The sequence below is a fragment of the Cyprinus carpio genome, chromosome A9, assembly GCF_018340385.1.
Source record: "Cyprinus carpio isolate SPL01 chromosome A9, ASM1834038v1, whole genome shotgun sequence".
Taxonomy (NCBI): domain Eukaryota; kingdom Metazoa; phylum Chordata; class Actinopteri; order Cypriniformes; family Cyprinidae; genus Cyprinus; species Cyprinus carpio.
The window spans coordinates 17,227,706-17,253,083 of NC_056580.1; the positions used below are offsets into that span (position 1 = coordinate 17,227,706).

The 25,378-nt window shown below is 36.6% G+C and overlaps 1 protein-coding gene across 1 annotated transcript; it reads right to left on the bottom strand.

The window, feature by feature from the left end:
• Positions 1–52: 52 nt before the first annotated feature.
• Positions 53–18,327, bottom strand: LOC109073530 (target of Nesh-SH3-like). The gene is made up of 22 exons (XM_042763819.1): positions 18,071–18,327; positions 15,322–15,501; positions 15,175–15,243; positions 14,727–14,859; positions 12,399–12,580; positions 12,249–12,295; positions 12,118–12,163; positions 11,951–12,028; positions 9,905–11,095; positions 9,378–9,452; positions 8,722–8,880; positions 6,959–7,015; positions 5,681–5,722; positions 5,464–5,589; positions 5,166–5,255; positions 4,841–5,050; positions 3,667–3,772; positions 3,291–3,370; positions 1,466–1,495; positions 1,204–1,362; positions 987–1,109; positions 53–908 (listed from the first exon to the last, which is right to left on the bottom strand). The coding sequence occupies exons 1-22, from the start codon at positions 18,141–18,143 to the stop codon at positions 793–795; spliced, it is 3,372 nt and encodes a 1,123-aa protein (XP_042619753.1). The 5' UTR covers positions 18,144–18,327; the 3' UTR covers positions 53–792.
• Between the last annotated feature and the right edge of the window lie 7,051 nt (positions 18,328–25,378).

The following is a 25,378-nucleotide window of genomic DNA, read 5'->3' on the forward strand; positions in this document are numbered from 1 at the left end:
AAAAACAATATAAACTTAAAAAAAAAATTAGCTACAAAAAAACAAAATAAACTGCTTGTTTTTTTTTTATTGATAAAGCAGCACCATTATAAACATTATAAAATATATAAAAGTTTCAATGTAAAAACATGTTACATAAATTCTGGCATTTAAAAGCTTTCTCTGGAAATCATGAGTCACTAAACTTCTGTACAAAACAATAGACTTCCTTGTTAAAGAGATGTTGCACTTCTGACATTCATAGCATAATTACAATAACTTGAAAAACTGCATGGCTTGAACAATTGTATAAATGACAGTCTTTAAATTATTTGTTAAACATTGTGCTTGAGCTGTTAATGGAATGTATACATATATGTATTATTTTTTGTTAGCAAAAATTATTTTCTGTGATGACAATGTCAGATGCTGTCTGTGTGTAGATGCTGTCTACAAAACCTGTTTTAACCCTGGAACATTAAGTTGGCCAGTCATGGTCATTTTTGTTTCAGTGGCATATGCAACATTTTGATTAAAAAAAAAAATTATTCACATTCATCTAGCCTTCAAGGGAGCCTGCTTCCCTATAATCCCAAAAGTTCAACATATCAACAATAATATTCATTTAGCTCTCTGTACGATTGCTGCACTACTTCAGCTTATAAATAATTCTATATGTGCCTGATACCTGAAAATACAGATACATACTCCAATGAAATCATTCTCTGTACACAAACATCCCGTAAAAAGGCTGTTCTCCCTTGGCAACTGATGTTTCTTATCTGCCACATCTTCCATCTGCTCCTCGGGGTCCTACCACTTCCCAGGAATGGGTATCCCACACTCGTACCAGGCCACGTAGTTGATCATGGAATTTCCTCCGATCTCCCCAAACTTGACAGGCTCCTGACGCATGGCCCGGTAAAAGCCTATAAGACAGGAGAGATCGTCATATCTCATGTACTAGTGTTAGATTACTGTGTTTTTGTTTTTTATTTATTAGAAACCTTTTCTGGGTGGTAACTGATTTGGTGAAAGAGGACCACCGGTTCGTCCATCCAGGAACGAGTCAACAAATTGGCAGTGATCCTCCCCATACCCTGTTTGATCTCCTATGCTGTAGAACTTCCCTGGAGAAAGAAAGAAAGAACTAAAAAGTAACCAACTGACTTATTAGCTAAATAGCAGAAATATCTGGTGAGTCTGTAATTGGTTGATACGGACCATTAAGAGCGTCGCTCAGGTAGATCTTGTATCTAAGAGAGTTGCACAACTGGATACCCACAAACTTGCGGTACCAGGTCCGCTTTATGAACTGCTGCCCATTGCACTCGGAGTACGAGTCAGCCTTGAATGGAAATGATGACCAGATGGCATTTTTACCTATGAGAGCCAATATAAATTAGACACACATGAAGAGTTTGTATAGGCATATTGTGTCTTTCTATTTTTTATATCATATGCTTGAGGTGACTGGAGCTCTTACCAGTTTGGATCTGACTCACACGAGGATCAGCTGCAGTACAGAAGAAACATGATGATGTCATTGCAACTTAATGCATTGTTGACGTGACATTTTGGGGTCAGCAAGATTTTGTTACTGTATTTGAAAGAAGGTTCACCAAGGCTGCATTGTTTCATCAAAACTGCAGTAAAACAGCAATATATATTCAAAATCTATTTGAATATATTGTAAATGTTATTTATTCCTGTGATGGCAAAACTGAATTTTCAGCAGCCAGTACTCCAGTTTTTAGTTTCACTTCAGAAAATCATATTGAAGTGCTCAAGAAACATTTTTACTAGTATCAATGTTGAAAATAGTAAATTGCTAGAAACTGTGATATATATTTTTCTGGTTTCTTTGAAAAACAGAAAAGGAAAAAAAGATTCAATTTGAACAATTTAATGCATCCTTGATGAATAAAAGTATAAAAATCTTACTGAAAACATTTGAACAGTGCATATGGAAATGTACATCTAAAAGTTACATATAAAACACATAACTGTGAAAGGTTTAGAATCCTTTACTTTGATATAAGCCAGACAATAATCCATTCAGGTAACTATTACTACACTCAATGCCTGAAAATAATGAAACGGCATGTTATGGACTTCTCAAATCCAAAGCCCCAAGAAATTCCACTGAGTTGTCCTCAGTGTCTTCATCATGAATTGCAATTTTCCAGAGATTGTATCAGATATCCTCATGGTTATTATTATTTTCTGGCAGTCTCTAAGGGCCCCTTTACCTACAGTAAATAAGTGCAATGGACCCAGAAGAGTGAACACATTGGAACTATTAGTTGAACATTAGGCACATTACTCTCACTGCTGACAGTAATGCTTATATGCTAATTCTACATATACATTACAGCAAAGTAAACGTTCATTGCCAATTACACACACCTGTGAGCTTGATGTCTCATTCAAGTTACCTTGGCCTGCATGACTCTTTTATCATATAAGTGTCAGTTTCTTCAAATTGTTCAGTGATTCCAAACAATCAGTTTTCATGCAACACATGACTGATCGCAAACCTTTCGAATGTTTTGAAGCTTGAATGAGATTTAAATAAGATTTAAAGGTGCTGTATGTAGAATTGACACTGAGTGGTTGAACTAGGTATTGCAGTCCAAATTCTAAATATTGGAGAGGGTTTTTTTCACCCGGCCCCTGCTCCTCAGACTTGATGCACGCAGGTTGCCAGATTGACAAAACCAACAGTACGAGAGCGTTTGACGATGAATGAAATGAAATACGCTGTGTTTCCGCAAACTGGCAACCCGGGGTGCCGAAATACAATTGGGTGAACTGGCAGTGGGCGGGTTTCACAAACCGAAACAGATACCAACATTCCGGCCCTGAACGCACATTTTCAAAGGGGAAGAACTGACTGCAGCATTGTTTTTCAGATAAACAAGTATGTTAACTTAGCATGTTTCGTAAATATCTGCAAACATATTATGCTATTTTTATGCTTCAGTAGAGTCAAAAACTTACATACAGCACCTTTAAGTGAATAATGATTTATATTTAGGTCTGTTTTTCACACAAGGCTCTTGTTTGGCTTGAGATGACTTTCAATGTAGTGCAAAAACTCTAAAGGTAAAAACCATTAAAGCTTCTCTTGTTGATACAGTTGGCCCAGTGACACTTCTGGAACAAACAGAGCTCAGATTCACCGGATGAGCCAAATGATTTCACAGTGACCTCAGACTAGATTGTGGTTTCAGTTCTGGAGCTTTTAGTTGAGACTCTTGCACATATTCTGAACACACAATGTAATTTAACATTTCTTCTCCTCTTACCTGACTCAGTACTGAAGGTGACTGGTTCACTGGCTGGGCCTGAACCCAGCTCATTTTTGGGTGTAACTTTGAATTCATAACTACAAGAGAAAATGAATTAATAATTAATAATACTGAACCAATATTATGTTGATCAGACAACCAAACATTACTAATCAGGTGTATTTTATTGTTACAAACATTCTTTGGAACTTTACGGCCCCACTGCGAGAACAGCTTCATAGCAGGACTAAATGATACATTATTTCAAATACGTTTAAATGTGTCTGTAAAGGTAGAACTATGGGTTAGTGTGCAACAATTACACTTAGCTTAATTTAAGAACTACTGAAGTCTGTGACACAGAACTTGACGTCTTGTGTGTGTGTCTTCATACCTGCTCTCTGGTGTCAGGTTCTGCACAGTTGTATGTGTTTGATTTGTTGTCTGGATGGACACCTTCTCTCCATGCGGACCCTTGGTGGAGGAAACTACCTCATATTCTTTGATACAACAGAAACATAATTTGTTGTTTCAGATTTTTAATGGAACACCAAAGGAGATGTTTGAATGTCTGAGCTGCTTTATTCTATTCAGTGGACTACAAATTTTTTTTTTTTTTTTTTTACTTTTCTTATTATCAAAGAATCCAATTGTGATAACAATAAGGTTTCTTCAGCACCAAATCAGCATATTTCAATGTTTTCTGAATGATCATGTGACACTGAAGACTGGAGTAAGGACTGCTGAAAATTCAGCTTTGAATCACAGGAATAAATTACATCTTAAAATATATTCAAATTGAAGAGTTTAAATTTTCACAAATTTCACAATAATTTCACAATATTACTGTTTCTACTTTATTTATGTAGCCTTAGTGAGAATAAGATGCTTCTTTCAAAATCATTAAAACATCTTACCGATCCCAAACATTTGAACAGTAGCGTATCTCATTTATTCCATGGAATAAAATAATATATGAGAGAATTTTCAGGTTTGTATCTCATATATCTTGTTAATTCCAACTACAGTATTTTAAACCAAAGTCCCCTCAAGGCAAGCCAGTTCACTTGTTGGTCATCTTGGCAGCTATTTTCTATGCAGGTAATGGGCATAAAGTATAATTTCTCTTTGCTAGAATGGAGGAAGACTAAAAATCTGTTAAGATTTGTCAGAAGAACTTTTCAAAGCCATATTTCAATTAAGTCTGACAAGAATGGTATCATAAATTTTTGCTTCCAAAGCTCAAACCAATGCTAAAAAACAGTATTTTTCAGGCTTGCCCAGCTCATGCACATACCAGATCGGAGGTTATATATATATATATATATATATATATATATATATATATATATATATATATATATATATATATATATATATATATATATATAAAAACACACTTCGCATCCATCAAAAAGGCAGTTGGCTCTTTTAACTTTTTTTTTTTATTCAAACAGCTGCCGTATTGGCTATTGCAACTTTTCACATTCATTTCTCAAGGTGTCCATCACCTCGTTCAATAATGCCTCTATTTTAAGCCAGTAAAGACAATCAAATGTTCTGTCTACCTGTGGTCTCATTGTCTGTTTTGTCCCAGTCAAGGATGATGAAGGAGGGGCATCCTTCCACTGTGACCACAGTAAGGTTGGAAGGAGGGCTCTTGGGTGGGCCAGTGACATTCAAGTTTCCCACCTCCTCATCAGGAAAGAAGCTGAGAGAGCGAGTGACAGAGCAGGGCTCCTCCGGACGTTTGTCGGTTCTATAGATCACATGAGGCGCTGGCAAATAGAGGAAAGCAAATCAGAGGTCTAACACTCATGTCAAAAGACTGTGAATCATAAATCACACACAATTCTGTCTGACAGTGCTGTAGGTCCAGGCCTATATTCTTACCTACGAAACGTTTCTTCCCTGTGGCATCCACCTCAGACAGGGGATGAGAACTGAACACAGAGGAGTTGTCAACGGTATCAAAACGACTCCCTAAGATTCAAATGCATACATGAAACACCATAAGATCAAGACTCCAACTCCATTAGATACACTAATTATCTCATTATCGACAGATTATTTTGCATATTTCCAGTACTTTAGGAGAAACTGGCACAGAAACACTCTAATTTCAGCATCCAGTGTTTTCTCTTCTCCATATAAGAATCGTACAAATGACATAACTCGCATTAAAGCATACCCTCAAAAACAGATTGTGGGGTTGTTGTCGATGAAGGCCGTTTTTTGGCTGGTCTTTCAATAGTGGGTGGAGCTAGAGGTTTCATGTCTGGTACTGGGTCCATCTGCTTCAGATCAGTAACCTTTTCTAAAAGTTAAAGAAAGAAATACATGTGCATCAAGTCCAGCAAGACAATTGCCGTATCGATTTTGATATCTTTATCTGTCAGTGTCCTCACCCTTTTCTTTAGTCTTTGAGACCTGGTTCCGCATTGTCTTCACTGTAAAAGAAGGCGGCAGATTAATAAGGTACAGGGTTATTGTTTGTGGTTAATCAAGGAGTCAGTGAAAAGCCTGACCACAACAACAAAATCATTTAAACCCAAACAAAATTATGCTGTAGCTGAGATTAATCTGAACAAAAAAGACAGCTTGAGCTACTATGGCATTTGTGTTAGTCCTTTTAATTTTGTTTTCACTTTAAAAAATCAAATCAGTATAAAGAAACAGCTATTTCACATTATTATAAATCTCCGAGTCCAAAAACTGCACACTGGCTATTATTCAGAAGTGAAGGTAAAGTATGTTCTGCATAACATTCACATGGTTGGATTTAAAAACAATAATGCATGACATCAGGCTAATGTCCGCACAGTCAGAGTACTGTGTGAGCCAGAAGGGATCTTTTAATGCTGTCCAGACTCTCAGGACTGCGGCTTCTCCAAGAAAAGCTCTGAGGTACCAATGCTATGATTGAGTGCAGACCTACACGGCTATAATGCTGGATTTTCACTCAAAATAGAAGTGCAGGATAATACTGACCAAAGCCTGTCAATGAATCAATTTCAAAACGTAATTATTTCCAACAGTCATTTCTCTGATGGTCTATTATTCCAATATGCGATTCGCAAAACATTCCAGATCTTTTTCAGGAATCTAATTTAGTATGAATAGAAGGTTTTTAAGAAAAGTGGATGAAGAACAGTTTCACATTTTCCCCAAGTAATCATATATCTGCCAAATGTGATTAAGTAGACTTTCTAATATGGGTTGGACTGGATGGTAACTGGGTAAGGACAGTGATTTGATTCTCTATTATTCAGTGTCAATGTTGTCTTTGGTTGGGAGAGGGTGATGATGGAGAAAGTGAGAAAGGATCTTGGGTTCTCATCAGTGGCTGGCTAAGTTTATCAATGGCTGATCTGTCATGCTTTTCCACAGAATCATAAGCTCTGAAAATCCATCATGACATGAACAGCACATTAATATTTTCTTTGGCCCTTGGCCCAGAATGGTCATGAAATCCAGCTGCAAGAGAATCGTTCTTTAGACAGGAGATGTTTTCACCATTTTTCTGGGACAGGGACTACAAATCACTCAATAAACTAAAGAACACAACACCAGGCTTTGCAACTACAGTAACATCACATGGATTGTTATGGAAATATGATATTGCAACCCCCTTATGAGATCAAACTTAGATAACCTCTAATACAAGCCTTCAAATTCCAGTTTACCATGTTGCTCTTTGGTTCTCTTCTGGCTTTTGTCCCTCCAGAGTCTTTGATGGTGCTCTGTCATGAAAAAAAAAAAAAAAAAACCTTTTAATCAAAGCCATTTTTAAAATTTAAAAGGAATCCAAGCCACGCCATTAAATGCGAACATTAAAGGCACATGACAAAAACACTCTAAGAAATGTGTTAAACGCATATCAGAAACACTTTAAAACAACAATATAAGTACGAGAATGTTTGTATTTGACTTTATTTGATAAATATTAGAGTAAGAGACCAGATGAGAGAAAAAAAGAGTTGAAAAAAGTTGAAATGTACAGTTTGAGCTGTAATATCAGGTGTCACAGGAGTATTCAGCTGTTGTGCAGAATTAAATGACAGTGTGAAGAGGATAGGATGGGAGACAGATTTTTGGCAGAAAGAGAGAATGTGTGTGTTTTCACTGCAGATAACACATGAATCTTGTCAACAGGTGATAAGAGTCCCTTAAATAAATATATAGTTCAGTCATGAAACTCTAGATGGCGCAGGCTGATGGGTTGTTAACGTTACTGATGATATTCAGAGAGTTAAATGACTTGGTACAAGATGGTTGATTCATGTTGAATATTAAGAATTTGGGCTTAATTTTTTGGATTTATATGGATGGCCAGTGTTATTGGAATGTTTTTGCTTGGGGTTTTTGGAGTTTGTTTTAAGAGTTCCTCTTTTCTCAGCTGCTAGTGTATAGATTTTCTATTTGTTTTTTTATATTCTTATTTGTGCAGCAGGCACTGTATCGCCATATGCATTGGCAAGTTCCTGTACTTGCTTGCAGCAGCAGCAATAATCTACAACTACAGCAATAACCAACAGCAGGAGCAATTCAGCAGCAGCAGGAGCAGCATAGCAGATCTTTGCACATGGTTTCACAAGACCAAATACATTAAATTTGTCATATTCATCGCCATCCTAAAATCTTCCGAGAGTTGACATGATTGAAATACATTTAAAACCCAACCGAGAAACCATGTGCAAAGAAGAATGTCCAAATGCAATAAATACATAGGCCCCTAACTTTTTGCTATATCTAACAATGCCAGGTCAACTGAGAATGTCAAACAAAATAATGAAAGAAGAGACTATATAGAATCTATAGAAAACAGAATCCTTTTGATTCGCTCAGACTGATTATGTCAGATTCATAAAAACATACTGTTTGTTCTTACATTGCAACTAAAAAAGTTAATGTCCAGCCGTTTTATTGACTTTTTCTGGTCAAAGTTTTATTTTGGACCCCAATTAAGAATGAGACTAAGGCCTGTTTCATTCCACACATGTAATCTATCCATATTTATATTGTTGGCCATATTAACAGGCTACAGAATTCACACTGTGCATATAGTATTTGTTTTGCAATATATTGATTTATGTAGCAAAAATAATAAAAAATTAATGGATATAAAAAATTATTGGTTATTTAATGTGTATTAAAATATATAGATTATTTTTGGTGTTTTATCTTTAGAAATTTTGTTTGTTCTCTTAATATGCTTCTGCATGTGCATGTGGTGTGAAACAGCCCTAGCCTAGTGCTACAGATTTATGAATCTGCACACTACACAACATTTAAAAGTCTAATAAAATAGACTTTGAATTAATAAATGAAAGTAAAGATGTCTGAATACATTATTAGAAGCACAAAAGGAAAGCTGAACAGTTAAAGGCCCCACTTAAAAAAGAAAAAATTATGTTTGTGTTGGTGCGAAAACCTCAAAGTTTTATACCCCTTTTCTTGTTGACAGTTGAGTTACGATACCCATAGGTTGGCCTGAAAAACCTTTTGGGGGGAACTGGAGGGACACGACCACGAGGCCTCAGTTTATGTGTAGCATTTCTTGCCATGGGGTGGAACACAGGAGAAGAGTTGGGGAAGATACCTCTCCCTAGATAAACACAAACACAGTCAGCAATGGGAAGGAGACAATGATTAAAGATAATGGCAACATATCTGTTGACTGACTGAATAGGGATGAGTCTGGGAAGCTCAGAAATGAGCACCAGCTATCCAGAAACAGAAGCCAACAGCTCTAGAAGAGAAGATGGTGGAAATGGTGTGCATAGCATTATGACAGTGCAAGTGTTGGACATTAAGAGTGCATGATGTAGTCAGACACTTGAGGTGAATGAATGGGATAGTAATTTGAGAGCTGGTGCTGCTGGTGATGGTTTAAAGATGATTGAGGGGCAGTGGTGGGGCTGTTTCAGCGCTAGTCGGGTGGTAATGGCAATGCCCAGCAGGATGACATTTGGAAGTGGTGGTGATGTTTGGTGGTGACAATTACAACGCTACTGTGTACAATGAAGATTTATGCGGTTAATACGGACAGGTGACAAACAGCACAATTAGGAGAAAAAAAAAAACTGGAGCTGATATCATTACCCTCATTCCTATTGGGCACCTCATTTGTAAGTGTTGGCTGTGGCAGTAGCTGTTCGTCCTTTGGCTGGGAACTAGCTGACATACAGAGGCAGACTTACATAAGTCTTATACAAAGTAGAATATATTGTAATGATAATATATTCAGAAAATCTCTGACAAATAGCTTTTAGTCTCTCTAGATTATCCATGACTGTTAAAGGAATATCTGGCACCAGTCATTTAATATTTAATGAAAAACATCAAAGAACTTCTTAAAACAGTGCTGTCCAATCCTTCTTCTAGAAGGCCAATGTCCTGCAAAATTTAGCTCCAACCTGCCCCCACACACTTGAATGGAAATTTCTAGCATCTTGATTAGTTGATTCAGGTGTGCTTAATTAGGATTGCAGCTAAACTCTGCAGGACAGTAGCCCTCCAGGAACAGGACTGGACACTCCTGTCTTAGATAATACATTTAAAGTTGTCGGATTGCTTCAAATTACTAAAACTAGCCTGTTTCTACATCACAAGTCTAGGGGAGAAGTTACCCGCTGGTCGACTTGGATGATTCGTCCCCACTGTTACCCTTCCCGCCACGGGTGAGTTTTGAACGGCATCAGATATGGTGAAAGCTGTTTGAGGTGTGAGGTTTAATAGGTTTTTTGGGGTACCTGGCAACCGTTCTTCAGGAGTAGGCTGTCGATTTTCAACCTGGGAGTCCGTTTTTGGGTTGTATTTAGCAGTGCTAGCTTGCTGTTTAATGGTGCTGGAATGCTTTGTTGTGGTGCTGGGTCTAGACTGGTACCAAAAGGTTATGGGTAGATATATAGGATGTGGAGTCAGTTCCTGTATATTCTCGGTAAGAGGATATTCAGTTGTGGGAATATGGGATGTAGAATATTCTTCAGGGATGGATGGATTAGTGCTAAATACTGTATGTTTGCTTACATTGGTTTTCAGCTGTGATACTAAGACATCTGTATGTTTGTCTGTTATTGAGACAATATTTGCCAAAGTAGTGGGTGAAGTCAAAGCTGTGTTTGTCGGAGAATGGCTGTTTGTGGACCAGTTCTGTGTTGTTGGTGGTGGTGGTTTGGTGTTTGGCTGTTCGGAATTTGCAATTGTGCTGAACTGGTAGTGAGAAGTGGTTTTTGGAAAGTATGTGTGAGTGGTTTGGTGTTTGGACGTGCCTCGTGAACGCTGGGTTGTGCTCAATCGATGCCGCTTGGTACTGGGCTGAATTTTTCTTGTATGGAGACTGTCCTGAGTTATGGTGTCTTGTTTCTTAGATGGGTGGGGATGTTCCTGGATAGTGCTTGTGGTGGGTTGTAGAGTTTGGTGAATTAGTGGTTTGGTTGTTGGTGGATTAGGGAAAGATGTTTCACTAAACTGGTATTGGGCTGTATTCAGCTGTTTGGATGTATATGGTTGATCTTTGACTGAGATCTGCGTTTTGATGGTATATTGTTGGATTGTAGTGGGTGGTGGAAGGGTTGTGCTGGTTTTTTGTTGGGTTCTGGAAGGTTGTGGCTGAGATGTTGTAGGTTGTTGTGGGGTTATGCTAGTATGTTGCTCTGTGATCAGATTTGCTTGGGTTGTACTGGGATGACTGGTGGGGTTTCGAGGTTGAACTGTGCTTGTGGTCTTTGGCGTGGGCAGAATGATAGACGTGTGAGAGGAAGGAAGGGCCTCGGTTGAGGCAGGTAGCTGTTTAGGAACTGTCGTGGGATTTTCCGCCCCTGTTGATGAAATTGTAGAAAAAGACACATTTTGTATGACAGACATTCAATGAAAATGGCACACACAGGACAAGAACATAAATAAGGCATTGATTTCAGTTTGTTGATAATGAGATATGTAGCTTTCTTGTCTCAGAGGTTAAAGAGAGGAGTTTTAATAAAATCCTTTAGCAGGAATTAATTTGAAAAGAAAAGTGATTCAAATCATTAGATGAATTTCCAGTGTTTCATAAATGCATGTTTTTTTTTTTTCCTCCAGCTTTGTGCATCTTTCAGAAAATTCACATTGGACACATGGAATTATGATACACATGAAAGACTTATCTTGTAAACTACTGTGACAGGGGACCCACTACATGTCCAGTATGAGCGGTTCAATTTAAAACAGATGAATTGTTTAGTCTGTTTTACATGGGAGGATAATTAATATGAGTAAAAGCAGGTGTACTTGATTTGTTTCATGTTTAAAGATGTCTAAACATTTAAAGCTGGAAACTAAGCAAAAAAAATGTTTGTCATTTTAGTGATAATGTTGATTCAGGCTCTCTCTTTTACGAAGAAAACCAGGTGTGTAGTCACAAAGTCATACTAATTTGTAGTCTGCATATGTATATGGTGTGTATCTGCATTTTGCCAATTTTAGTGAGAGTGCAAAATCACATTTCTTTTCAAGATGACTAAAGGTTAGCGTATACTAAGGGTTGCATGTTGCTAATGTGGCAACAAGGCAGCATACAACTTTTTCTAATGTTGCATACATTTTCACATCCAAAAAAATAGTGTGCATTATGCTTGTATTCCATTCTGCTAATGTAATATTTTGCTTGGCTTCAAAGGTAAGAAAATGTCATTTACCTGAAGTTTTCCTTTGCTTTGGAAGGCTAGTGTGTATAAGAAGAGGGGCTGCTCTGGTCTGGTTAATGTTGCTTAAGACTAGAAAGTGGCAGGAAAAGTCATTACATATTTTATATTCATTACTACTATCATTGTCTGTGTAAATGAAGGAAAAATATGTATTTTACCTGGCACTGGTGGCAAAAATGATTGCTGACTTGCTAAGAGAGGCTTCTGTTTAGAGAGCAATATCCAATGTAAAAAAAGAGATAAAGCGAGAGAACAAAAGTATTATCCTAAAGCTCAGTTATTTACTTACCTTAGGCTTTGCCTGGTTCAGTTCCTTGAATGGCTCTATTATTTGATCTGTGAGGGGAAAACTTATAAAGTTTTGTAAACTTCTAAGTTACAGTATGTTTTGTCAAATCTATGACTCATTGCAAAATGGATGATTTGTAGTGGGACATACCAGCTGTGTTATGGATGACCGCTGGACTCCAGACTCCACTGTTTGTGTCGGTGTCAGCACGGACTGCAAACTCATACAGAGCATCTGGTTTGAGGTTGTCAATGACTGTGCTGGTGGATGGACAGGTCTGGTAGTTCCAGGTATTGCTAGGTTCCTTCTCTCTGTAGCGGACTGTGAACTGTCTGAGAGAAGACACAACAGTAAACAAGACTTTATAACTAGATTTAAAATGACAGTCTAATCATGGAAAAATAGACCTCTGGTTTGAATAATTTACACTTGTACGTATTATCTCAGTATGATTTGGCACTAATGGGCTAAACTCCGATATTGTGCAGGTTTATAGATGCCCTTGCTTACCCTTTTTTCAACATTCTCTCTCTCTCTCTCTCTCTCTGGCATTTGTAAGGTTTTTATGGGTCAGAGGAATCAAATTAGTCATTTTGTAGAGGGCTGAGGTCAAGCTTTTCACTAACTTGTTCAAGGACAGTGTGTGGGGTCATATTGTGCCTACATAGTGGGGACATGGACAGTAAAAACTAAAATTAGCTGCATTGCAGCAAGCATCCAACAGTCTCTGAGCACAATGACTTCATAAACATATTAAGTGATGCCTTTACAGATATACAGACCTGCAGGAGATATAAAACATCATTAGTTTAGAGAAGGAAAAAAAAACTATATACAGTGCCTTAAAAGATGAATATGTGACCAAACTACAGAATGTCACATTTTATTATTAGGTCTTTCGGCACATACATGTTATACCAAAATAAAAAGGACAGCACTTTTAGAGTTTATCCCACTATTTGATGTGAGCATAAGTATTGGAACAGTTGAATTTAAGGCAGATGTAAAAGATTAAAAGCTAATATTTAGTTGCAGATCCCTTGCATGCAATCAGAGCAGTGAGTCTGCAACCCATAGACATCACCAGACTCTTGGTCTTATGCTTTGAAATGCTTTTCTCCAGCCTTTAATGCAGCCAGTTCCAACTGTTGTTTGTTTTGGGGAGTTTCTGTCTTTAGTCTCTGCTTCAGCTGGTGAAATTAATGTTCAATCGGATTTAAATCTGGAAATTGATTTGGGCAATCTAAGACTTTACATTTCTTCCCTGATAAAGTCCTTGACTGAACTGGCAGGGTGTTTTGGGTCATTGTCCTGATCTAATATGAAGTGCTTTCTAATGAGTTTGGTGGCATTTTTCTTTAATATTAGTAGCCAAGATGATTTTGTACCCTTCCAAATTCATTCTGCTACTGCCATCATACATTAAGTCATCATTGAAATGAAGAGGTCCTGTTCTAGAGACAGCCATGCATGCCCATGCCATGACACCACCTCCACCAAGCTTTACAGATGAGGTTGTATGCTTAGGATCATTTGCAGTTTGCTTTTTTTCTCCACACTTTTGCTTTCCAATCACTTAGATAAAGGTTAATCTTTGTCTCATCGGTCCATCAACTCAGTTCCAAAACTCTACTGGCTCACATTTGTGAAGAATCTTGGCTTTCTATTTTTGTTGCTGATCAGAGGTTCGCATCTTGCTGTGTAGCTTCTGTAGTTCTGTGTCAAATTCTCCTGCAGACTGTAGATTGACAGAGCATCACCCAAGACTTGCAAGACTTAGAATGCAGAAGCAGTGGATATAACTGATAAGACACATTCCCTGCTTTTAATATCTGAAGAATGAATGCAACAGGAAACAGCTGAACACTTAGAAAGACCTGTGAGGCAACTGTTCCAGTACTCACATCACATAGGGAGATGAAACTCTAAAAGTGCTGATCTTCTTAGCTGGTAAAACATCTTTGTGTTGAATCACCCAGTAATAAAATGTGACATTCTGTAGTTTTGTCTCATATTCATATTTTAATCATATTTACAGATTTTTTTTGACTCCACAGCAAACAGAACAATTTTGTCTTTATTGTTCCAATACTTATGGAGGGCACTGTATATGGAAAGTCCCCACAATGATAGAAAAATAAATGTATGCATTTGTCTGTGCATACATACACACCCAAATTCTCTTTTTCCATCCAAACATCTGTTAATTTTATTACGGTTTCCTTTTTCTTTTTTTACTCTTTCTGATACTGTTTAGATTATTAAAGTCTGTTGTTTTGTCCATTCATGTGTGTGATCTGAGTGTCTGGTTGTTTCTGGAACACATGGGCATCTGCACACATAATCCTGTACCTGCTCTGTCTTCTGTCAGTGTAATAACTGAACATCTTGAGACAAGGTCAACAACAAACTGATTACATCCAGATAACTCCCACACAGTACATGGAGATGCACACATACATGCTCAAGGGCACATACCCTTCATCAAAACAGTCATCCAGAACGGTATCCATGAAGGGGCTGATCATTAGTGTCCCCCAGGACAGCAGCACTGACGACTGTGTTACCGAGCCAATCACAATGTTCAATGGTTTCTCTAGATCCACTTTCCCTGGAGGTCACAAGTCAGTACTAAAAATTCTTCATTCAAAAATTGCTAGTAAATTCACAAATTACAAAGGAATGGCAAGTGTGAAATTTTCAGGTAGAAAGACCGTAATAAATTCCAATCAACAATCTTTGTTTACAACTCACTTTTTACAGTGTACTGAAGGCCAGCGACTTCCTGAACTACTGTTTAAAAGCAAATATAATGACGTTCTTTTTAAGTGTGATTAAATGTCCAAATACTTTTTGGGGTCACTGTATGTACAGAAGTTGTTTGTTACTTGTTCTCTGATTTCATTTGTGGCATCGTGTTGCTTACCTGCACATTTTTTCTTAGGTTCTTCAGGATTCTTTGACTGTACCGCAATTAGATATTTGGGCTCAGCATCTAAAAAAAAGAAATAGAGAAGATACTGTTAAATAAACAACCAACTCTGTGAAAGGAGGCTAAAGATAAATACAGTACCTATCTCAGTCTCATAGGGTTGTCCATCCTCAGGTAGCTGGATGAATTGTTTGGAGAACATGCTGCTGCCATAGCCCAGGATGTATCCCTCCAGTCTGGTGTCCACATGGGGCTGGAAGAACTTGAAAACAATGGTGTCTCCAACAGCGCTGATACTAACCCTCATGTTTTGTCTTTGCCCTGGGATTCAAATACACAGGAAAAATGATCTCATCAGATTCAATTAAATCCCTTACATTTACATTATGACTTCAGCTAGGGATATTAGATGTCATGTGACTGTATCTACAACGCTTTTGCAAAGAGATTTGAAATAACAATCAGTCCAGTGTCAGATTTTCCTTTCTGAAAGCTACACTTCTGCAGTCAAAACGAAAGTGTTTTGGTCATGCACCCATGCTTCCCTCACAAACATCACGTTCTGCCCTTATACAGTAATTACCCAGTTTTGTGATCTATGACAACAAAACACAAACACGTAAAAGAATCCCAGTACGAGACCCCTGTGGTTTGTTTCTCATAAATGTGTGTGTTTGCCGTTTCTGAAGAATGAATAATGAAACAATGCATGTCCTATGCCAGAGAAAGTTGTTACCGCTTGAGGGAAACCCCTGGCATTGAGCACAGAGTTCCAGATCACACAAACAGCCCATTTATTACATCAGAGCTGGTTTCTGTACGACTCCCAGAGGAATCGGCAGATAAACTGTTGTGCTGCAGAGATATGTGTGTATGTAAAGTGAGAAAACACTTGTTGTATGCGTGTTTATTTACTGTTAAACATAGTCACCCACTGAATCTGAAACTATAAGAATGATGATTTCTTCTAGACAGCAGTGAGATTGATCGATAAACAAATGGAGCATTTCCATATCACAGATTTGCCAGGACTCTAGAGTCTGCAAACAAAAGATTTCAGTATGAGGTTAAACCTTTATCATGACAGTCTTCCAAAATCAAATTATCAGAGCTAGAAGAGAATACAAAAATTTTTATGACTTTCATAAAATATTTTCTTTTGTTCTCCCAGGCTGCATTTATTTGATAAAAAAAATACAGTAAAAGCAATAATATTGTGAAACATTTGTGGAAATTTATTTATATATATATATATATATATATATATATATATATATATATATATATATATATATATAATATATTTTGTAATGATCTAATTTACATTAAAAGTATTTGCTGTCACTTGAGCAATTTAATGCATTTTTTTCTGAATGATTAATGTGATACAAATTTTTTAATCAATTTTACTTCTACTGTATATCCACCTTTTTTTAATTTTTATTTGAGGAATTTCAGGAGAAACATCTGAGACAAAAATAACTAAATGAAAAGGCAATCGTTACCTATTTTACCATTTTCTGAGTAAATCAGGATATTGTGGAATTGAGTAAATCATGAAAAGTGGGTGCTCCACACTAAAATAGAGCAAAATATATAAATGCAAGATCTACCGGGAATGTGTATTAAAATTTAATTACATTCATTGAAACATATCTGAGAAGTGCTTTACTTCTAAGCTATGACGGAGCAAAGAAAATAATTTCCTCTGGGAAAGTGTGTGCAACACATGACAATGAGGAATTGGTAAACAGGGGTTTCCATGGCAACTAGGGATTTAGCGACTTCACTGACCTAACAGATGGGTGGCCTGTGGTAAATTAGTCAAGGCTGAGGTGTGTTACAATAAAGCCCCTTTCACACTGAGATTGCGGATAATACACGGGTAATGTGTCCCGGCAATCGTTCCCAGATAGAAGGCGATCCGGCAATTTTCCGGGACCAACGTGCAGTGTGAAAGGGGCTTAAGGCACCATCATAGGATGAAGAGGTCAGTGCTTAGTGGCAGCAGAGTTGATGTTTACTTCTTTCAGCATATGCTTCATCAGTTTGCACAACTTGCAAAAGTCAAGGGTCTGCTTTTACATGCACCTTACACATGACAAAGGACAAGGAGAGTGATGAAGCCAAAAATCAAGTACAGACTCAGACAGTTGTGTGAAGTAATTTTTGATATTGCACATTAAAGCAAACTAAAATAACCTAAATTAATCCATATTCAACCAACACCCATGCACTCAGCTTTCATGCACTCAATTTTTTTCTAACAATCTCACTTCACTTCACAGATTCAAACTTTAACGGGAAACAGAAAATAAACAGACAGAGCTGCCTCCTGATGTGACCTTGTATTTGCTGCCAATACAGACATCAGCACGCACAATATTGTAGCAATTTCAACAGAATCCATTACTGACATCCAAAAAAAATCCAAATAGACTTTGGAAATATACATTGTTGATATAATACAAATTATTTACTGTGTAATCATAAACATCATCAATATATTATTTTAATGTACTCTTCAAAATGGTCACAATAACAGCAAATTATTGCACTATCCCAACCCCAAAAAGGAAACCGATATATTATGTATATCTGTATACAGACTGACAACAGCTGAGCTTATATCCTTTAACCAGCACCATGCATCCACAGCATACCAGACTAATGACTTCAGTAATATTGCATTACAATAGGCATACCACATGCAGGATTTCATTCTGCATGCAATTTATTTCACAAGTTGCATGCATATGGATTTGGAACTTACAACTAAAAGAAGCTAGAATTGTAAAGGCAGTCAAATTTGCTTATTAACATTCATGAATAATGTGTATGATCCTAGAATTGGTCTAGAATCTAAAGTTGAATGGCTTTGTTTTGGTACCTTTCAGTGTGGTTGCAGAGGTCAGTCTCAGCAGCAAGATCTCACTGAGGAAGAGGAGGAGGAAGACTTGCATGTTGTCCCTTTCTCCGAGAAAACAACACAGAGCTCATGCAGTCCACTCAAACCTCTTCTTTCTAAACTTCTACAGTTGTTCTATTTTTCTCCGTGTCCTTTGAAATGACCTCAGATTAGGTGCCAGTGCACACTGTGTGTAAAAGAAACTGTGTGGTATGATTTTGTGTGTTTGGAAATGGGTGTGTGTGATTGTACAACCATCTATACTGGATTATTAACAAGAGGGAGGGACCCTATGATGTCACACTGTAGTTGTTAAACCTTTAGCTTATCTCTCTGTCTCTCTCGCTACACCATTTCAGCACACTCCATTTTTCTTCTTAGCTGCATCTTTTTCTTTGACTCAGTTCAGTGTTTGGGCTCAACTTTATTTGAAAATCATTAAGTAGTCACTGTAATAATATCACAAAGCAGGATTTGGGACCATCATTAAAAAAAAAATTAGTAAATAAAAATATATATATATATATATATAAAATTTTATTTATTATTATTATTATTATTTCTTTAACCTTTATTTAACGAGGACAGCCTCACTGAGATTAAAAATCTCTTTCACAAGTGTCCTGGCCAAAATGGGCAGCAATACAATCCGTTTCATCACAAATGAACAAAAATTAACAAACTAAGAACACTTAAAACAACTACACATTATTGAATCATCTTCCATTTGCAGAATAACCATTTTAAAATTTCCCAAAGACAGTAAATTTAGTAATTTCAATTTCGATACATTTGTGGAGTTATCGAATATTTTTGCATAATGTTTATACTATTCTTGTATTATTTACATTAACAGCATAGCGCATAAGCAACTCCATCTAAGATAAACCAATGTATTACAACTAAATTAAATAAAAATAAATGTAATTAAAAAAATAAAACTGTATTTTGATTTTAAATGTCACATCATAGGATAACAAAATTGTTTTCAAAAAACTACATAAAATGTACTGGTTTTGTTAATAAGTTTAAATGATACAGGATGTAAGAATTTAACCAAGATACTAAACAATTGTTTACAAAACAACAATACATGATTACACACACCCGGTTTAGTTGTTTTGTTATTGTTTTTAAGTTTTAATGGTTGTAAGATATATATATATATATATATATATATATATATATATATATATATTTTTTTTTTTTTTTTTAAAACAACAATACATGATTTCTCAGTAGTGGTATATATTAAGAAATGTGAATTACTTTGACTAAAAACACATGGTACAATTCATATTAGAAATATGGAACCTTGGAATACAACGGCAATTTGCTGAAAAAGAAACACGTAGGTGCCTTGACAAGAATGTTAGGCTAAACAAAGTACTGTTTAGTCATTGAAGATAACTGTTATTGAGAGAAAACTCATGCATCATTTACTTGATTTTTTTTATCCTTTCCCAGCGATTCTACAGTGTGTCTGTTCAAAATATAATAGAATACCATATGTTACCCATTTCTCAGACTTAATCTATTTAACCACAGCTAAAGGAGAAAAACATGAAGAAGTGTTTGAAGACTGATTGGAATCCATTCATTAATAAAATGAACATGTTCAAAATGTACCAAAGCGTGTTATTTATAGCATCTATATCTGTGTTCCAGGTTTCTGACTAAACATGAATGTTTCCAGTTGATAGCCAGAAAATGATGTTATTTTATTTTATTTATTTTTATTGTTTTTTTTTTTATTACGGTCAGTTGTCTAGAAGCCCTTTGAACATGTCATTGTGTCTCATGATTCTCCTGTTCCCTATTACCCCTGTAATAATAAATGATGGGTCAAATGTACTTTGTGACCAAACAAATGATTATGAACTGCTGGAGTTTGTTAAAAACTACTGAGGTCTTTGCAGTCCATTGAAAAACCCATACTTGCAACCCTAATATATTGGTACCATTCAAAAGTTCTACATTTGCTCAAAAACACAGTCAAAACAGTAGTATCTTGAAATATTATTACATTTTAAAATAACTACTTTGTATTTTAATATATTTGAAAATGTATTTTGTCAAACATACAAGGATTCTCTAGTGTTTTTCAGAACAGATTTGCATAACAGGTAGGTCTATTTTAAACTACATGAACTACATGACAGAATTTTACTATTTTACATACTGCTGAATCTGTGTGTAGTGATCAGGTTTTTTTTTTTTTTTTTTTTTTTCACTACTCACTATTGGATGTGTTTCAGGACAAATCATTGAAAATTGATGTTTCATTACAAAAAATGCCAACTACCTCACAAACAGACACACAAAACCCCAGCCTTCAGCATCAGAACACCATGAATATGAATGATATAGTCAGGAATTTTAATCTGTAAATATACAGTAAAAGTGGGCCTGGGACTTTTCAGTTGCTAAATCATATGTGTGACAGGTAGACTGATATAAACGGATCTTTCCTCGTTGTTTTCATTACTGGTGTGATTCCGCTGTTGGTAGACATGTTTAAGAGTCATGTTTTTGAGATGTCAGGGAAACGGGAATCACCACATTTTCTCTCAGTCTGTTTTCTATCTGCTCTCTGTTGTTGATTTTTTTTGATGTTCCAGTGTCTAAGGCAGAAGAGGAAGTTGCATTTGTGATGGAAATTAAAAGCACTCATCTGCTCTGGGCAGAAACGATCCTGATCATGGGCCCCCTGGCAGTGGGACAAAACTCTCTGCTAATGAATCATAGTGCTGATGGCAGTTTTTCCTTGGGCACAGTGATAAAGCCAATGTGCCAAGAGGTGTCAAAGGGATGGATTAAGATTAGTCCTCTATAAATTTCCAAGGTTGGATCTCTGTGCATGCCAAACTGCACTGCCAGTATCTGAGCTCCAGCAGGTCAGGTATGACTTTCCCACATGACATATATGTAGATTTGCCTAGGGATTCCCATACATTGAAAGATTTTTATGTTAAACTTGTCTTTGCAACCAGTCTTAATTTGTCATTCAGATTGGTGCAAATTATAGTGTATTCTCTCTTTGGTGATATTTCATACTTGTCCTTTTCTGTCCACTTCCAGTGTCAGCCACATTCAGTTTTTGTAGCTGTATAAAAATAGTTATGCTATGTGATATTGCAAATTGGTATTTGTTGCCATTTTATGTAGTAAACATGAAAGAGTCAACATGTTTTACTTATGTCCCATGATTATGGTGGAGGGTCACAGGATTGTGTGGGACACGGAAAATCAGTGAGTTGCTCAATGACAGATGCTAGTGAAAGGGGGGGAGAGCAGGGATGATGTGTTCTTTGTTGACCAAAACTAGAGTATATAACCTCAATGAAATCAATCTGTGCAGTAAAAGTAGTAAAAAGTACTTTCTGCCTTGCCTATTTTTATTGTTTACATAACAAAAGCATACATTTCTTGTCTTCCTAGTCTCTCAGTGGCTTTAAGTTGAGACAAAGTAGCCACTATTATTATCATAATTACTGGTTTGTTGCACAAATAGTTTTATCATGTACTGCACTTTATTCTTTTTTCCCCAAAGCATCTAGTTAATTTCTGCATATTCACAAATAGCTTACTTCCTCTTAGAAAAATATGGCAGATAATTAAATTTCACATTCTGCAGGTTTCAACAATGCGCCAGTAGGCGTCTTTATGAGTGAATTACTGAATAATTTACTCATTTGTTCAAAACATTAATTCATGAGTAAACTAGTGCCTCCCTGCATCAGAATATACTGTACCTACTTTCATATAATAATATGTGAAAAACAGTAAGTGAGCTGAGTAGTATGTCTTAATTATGAAATTCTGAAGCAGGCATCTGATGGACACTTTACTGTCCCATGAGGCCCCGGGGTAGAGGGCATTTGATGGCAGTATAGTGGCACTAACTGAGGCCATAAATCACATGACAGTGAAAGCATGTCAAATGTAGTATGTCTGAACTTCATTCACAGGCACCTACACACATTCATATATACAGCTTTGTAACAGTAGCGCAAGTTTCAAACCAAATGTGCCACCTACTATACAACATACTATTTGGACACAGCAAAAATCTTCATGAGTGAGTCAATGAATAAAGTAATAACTCAGAGAATATGCATATTAGGATGTAGTTGCTGTCTTTATGAGTAAGTCGTTGAATAAATTTACTAAAACGATTCATTTAAAAACACTACACTGACTCATTCAGGAACTACTCTATCTGATTTTATGAATGAGTCTTTAATTTTGGCTTCATTTGCAACTAATTTGTATTATCAGAGCAAAAACAGATAAAGTAACTGGCTATTTTGTGTCTAAATTGTACCTTCCTGTTTACTGAACTGTCAAATGAAAACATGTTTCTCTTTTGTAAGTCGCTTTGGACAAAAGCGCCTGCTAAAATCATAAATGTAAATGAAAACAGAAACACATTCGCAATGGGCTGTTGGTCTGAATAAAAATATGTTTAAATAATATTCATAATAATGCTAAATTATATCTAGTATTAATCCCTAATAATTCATATAATAATATGAATTATTAGGGACACATTTAGTTTAGTCAATAAATGGGTGCTTACTGACCTACAGTACTAATGGGGCTATGGTGGTACAAAAGACAGAACAGGTTGGAAAAAAAAAATGATTAAGGCCATGGTATGTGTAATGGCTTGGTGCAGATGACAGTGTGTTTTTTGCTCTGCAACTGTGATTGGTTCAAAGGGAGAGTCGTGTTGAACCAAATGAACTTCACACACATGTTCCTGCAGAAAAAAAAAACACAAATATAAACCGACACCCATACCAATTAACAAACGGACAAAAACACAAGTAGATAAAAGATGAAGGTTTGGACAAAATGTGCTGGCATTAAACACTCAAATTATGAGTGCTTGATGTCCTATACAAGGAACGAAATTGTCTATAAAATGTAGTCATTGTTGGCTCTTGACATCAGCGATCAGTGGTGTTAAATATTGGGAGAATTTGTGTTTGTGTTTCTTCAGAGGAAGAAAAAGTGACTAAAGCAGCTGTTGGCAGCATATGTGTGTGGGGGGAACTGATGAATTCTACTCAGGAGGGTGATTCATTATCAACGTTGCCAGAAAAGTTGAAGTACACAGAATCATTAGGACTGTAACACTGACAAATATTGTACAAGCGTGCCCTGCAGCAGGACGTTTCTCAAATTTATCACTAGATGCACACCAATAACAGGAAGAATCTTGTCTGCCTCCAACACTTATCTCAGACATACAGTATGCAAAACAAGTCTCAGATCTAGCATACTATACTTTAACATTCTGTCATGCTTTTAATGTGTTCTGATTATGTTGCTATTATTTTATTAAGCAAATCCATTTAGTAGAATAAGATACAGTCCCTGGCTTAATGTTTCTATGTAACAAAAATAACCATGCGGAATGTGCACAGATGTGATGAACAGGTGTTTCATGCCAAAACTAACACTATCATTCTTATAAGCCTGTTTCTCCCTGCTACTGTACTGTATGAAAAGTAGTACATCAAAAATTAACAGTATGAATGTTAAGCACAGAGTAGCCTAACGTTGCCTGAATGAACTACTTCCACTAGATTCTGAATGAGGACACTTTACTATTCCACAAGACCTTGGTTGTCATTAACAGTGAATAGCTGATGTCGTAAGTCAAATGACAATTTCAACGTGTCATCGTTGTCCATTAAATTTGGGACAGGGATGTAACGAGCAGGTCGAAATTCAAATACAGTGCCCTCCATAAGTATTGGAACAGTAAAGACAAAATTGTTCTGTTTGCTGTGAAGTCAAGAAATCTGTAAATATGATTAAAATATGAATATGAGACACAACTACAGAATGTCACATTTTATTATTGGGTGATTCAACACAAAGATGTTTTACCAGCTAAGAAGATCAGCACTTTTAGAGTTTCATCTCCCTATGTGATGTGAGCATACTGTAAGTATTGGAACAGTTGCCTCACAGGTCTTTCTAAGTGTTCCGCTGTGTCCTGTTGCATTTATTCTTAAGATATTAAAAGCAGGGAATGTGTCTTATCAGTTAAATCCATTGCTTCTGCATTCTAAGTCTTGCATTCGATGATGACACATACAAACCAGGATGAAGACGAGGAAGCTGACTCTGAAAGAAAAGCAAGCAATTTGGATGCTAAAAGAAAAGAGTAAGTCGATTAGAACTATATGAAAAACAAAGGGCATAGAGAAATCAAGAGTTTGGAAACTACCGGCGACATCAGCAACTAACAACGACCTGATCGGCTGAGAAAAACAACAGTAGTTGATGACAGACAAATCATAAAAGCTGTGAAAATTAACCCTAAAATACATGTCTGTAAAATCACCAACAACCTCCAGAAAGCTGGGGTGATGTTCTGTCAATCTACAGTCTGCAGGAGAATTTGAAACAGAATTACAGAAGCTACACAGAAAGATGCAAACCTCTGATCAGCACCAAAAATAGAAAGCCAAGATTCTTCACAAATGTGAGCCAGTAGAGTTTTGGAACTGAGTTGATGGACTGACGAGACAAAGATTAACCTTTATCTAAGAGATTGGAAAGCAAAAGTGTGGAGAGAATAAAGGGAACTGCAAATGATCCTAAGCATACAACCTCATCTGTAAAGCTTGGTGGAGGTGGTGTCATGGCATGGGCATGCATGGCTGTCTCAGGACCTCTTAATTTTAATGATGACTTAATGTATGATGGCAGTAGCAGAATGAATTTGGAAGGGTACAAAATCATCTTGACTATCAATATTCAAGAAAATGCCACCAAACTCATTAGAAAGCACTTCATATTGGATCAGGACAATGACCCAAAACACCCTGCCAGTTCAGTCAAGGACTTAATCAGGGCAAAGAAATGTAAAGTCTTAGACTGCCCAAATCAATCTCCAGATTTAAATCAGATTGAACATTAATTTCACCAGCTGAAGCGGAGACTAAAGACAGAAACTCCCCAAAACAAGCAACAGTTGGAATTGGCTGCATTAAAGGCTGGGGCAAAGCATTTCAAAGCATAAGACCAAGAGTCTGGTGATGTCTATGGGTTGCAGACTCACTGCTCTGATTGAACCCAAGGGATCTGCAACTAAATATTAGCTTTTAATATTTTACATCTGCCTTAAATTCAACTGTTCAACTGTACTTATGCTCACATCAAATAGTGGGATAAACTCTAAAAGTGCTGTCCTTTTTATTTGGTAAAACATGTGTGTTGAAAGTCCTAAAAATAAAATGTGACATTCTGTAGTTTTGTCACATATTC

What these genes read in the sequence shown, in the direction of transcription:
- LOC109073530 (XM_042763819.1), bottom strand. Translation starts at nt 18,143, where the DNA reads ATGCAAGTCTTCCTCCTCCTCTTCCTCAGTGAGATCTTGCTGCTGAGA. An exon ending in AACAGACAATGAGACCACAG is followed by an intron (nt 3,773 to 4,840) that starts GTAGACAGAACA and finishes GTTGTATCAAAG; the next exon opens with AATATGAGGTAGTTTCCTCC. An exon ending in AACCTGACACCAGAGAGCAG is followed by an intron (nt 3,371 to 3,666) that starts GTATGAAGACAC and finishes TTTCTCTTGTAG; the next exon opens with TTATGAATTCAAAGTTACAC.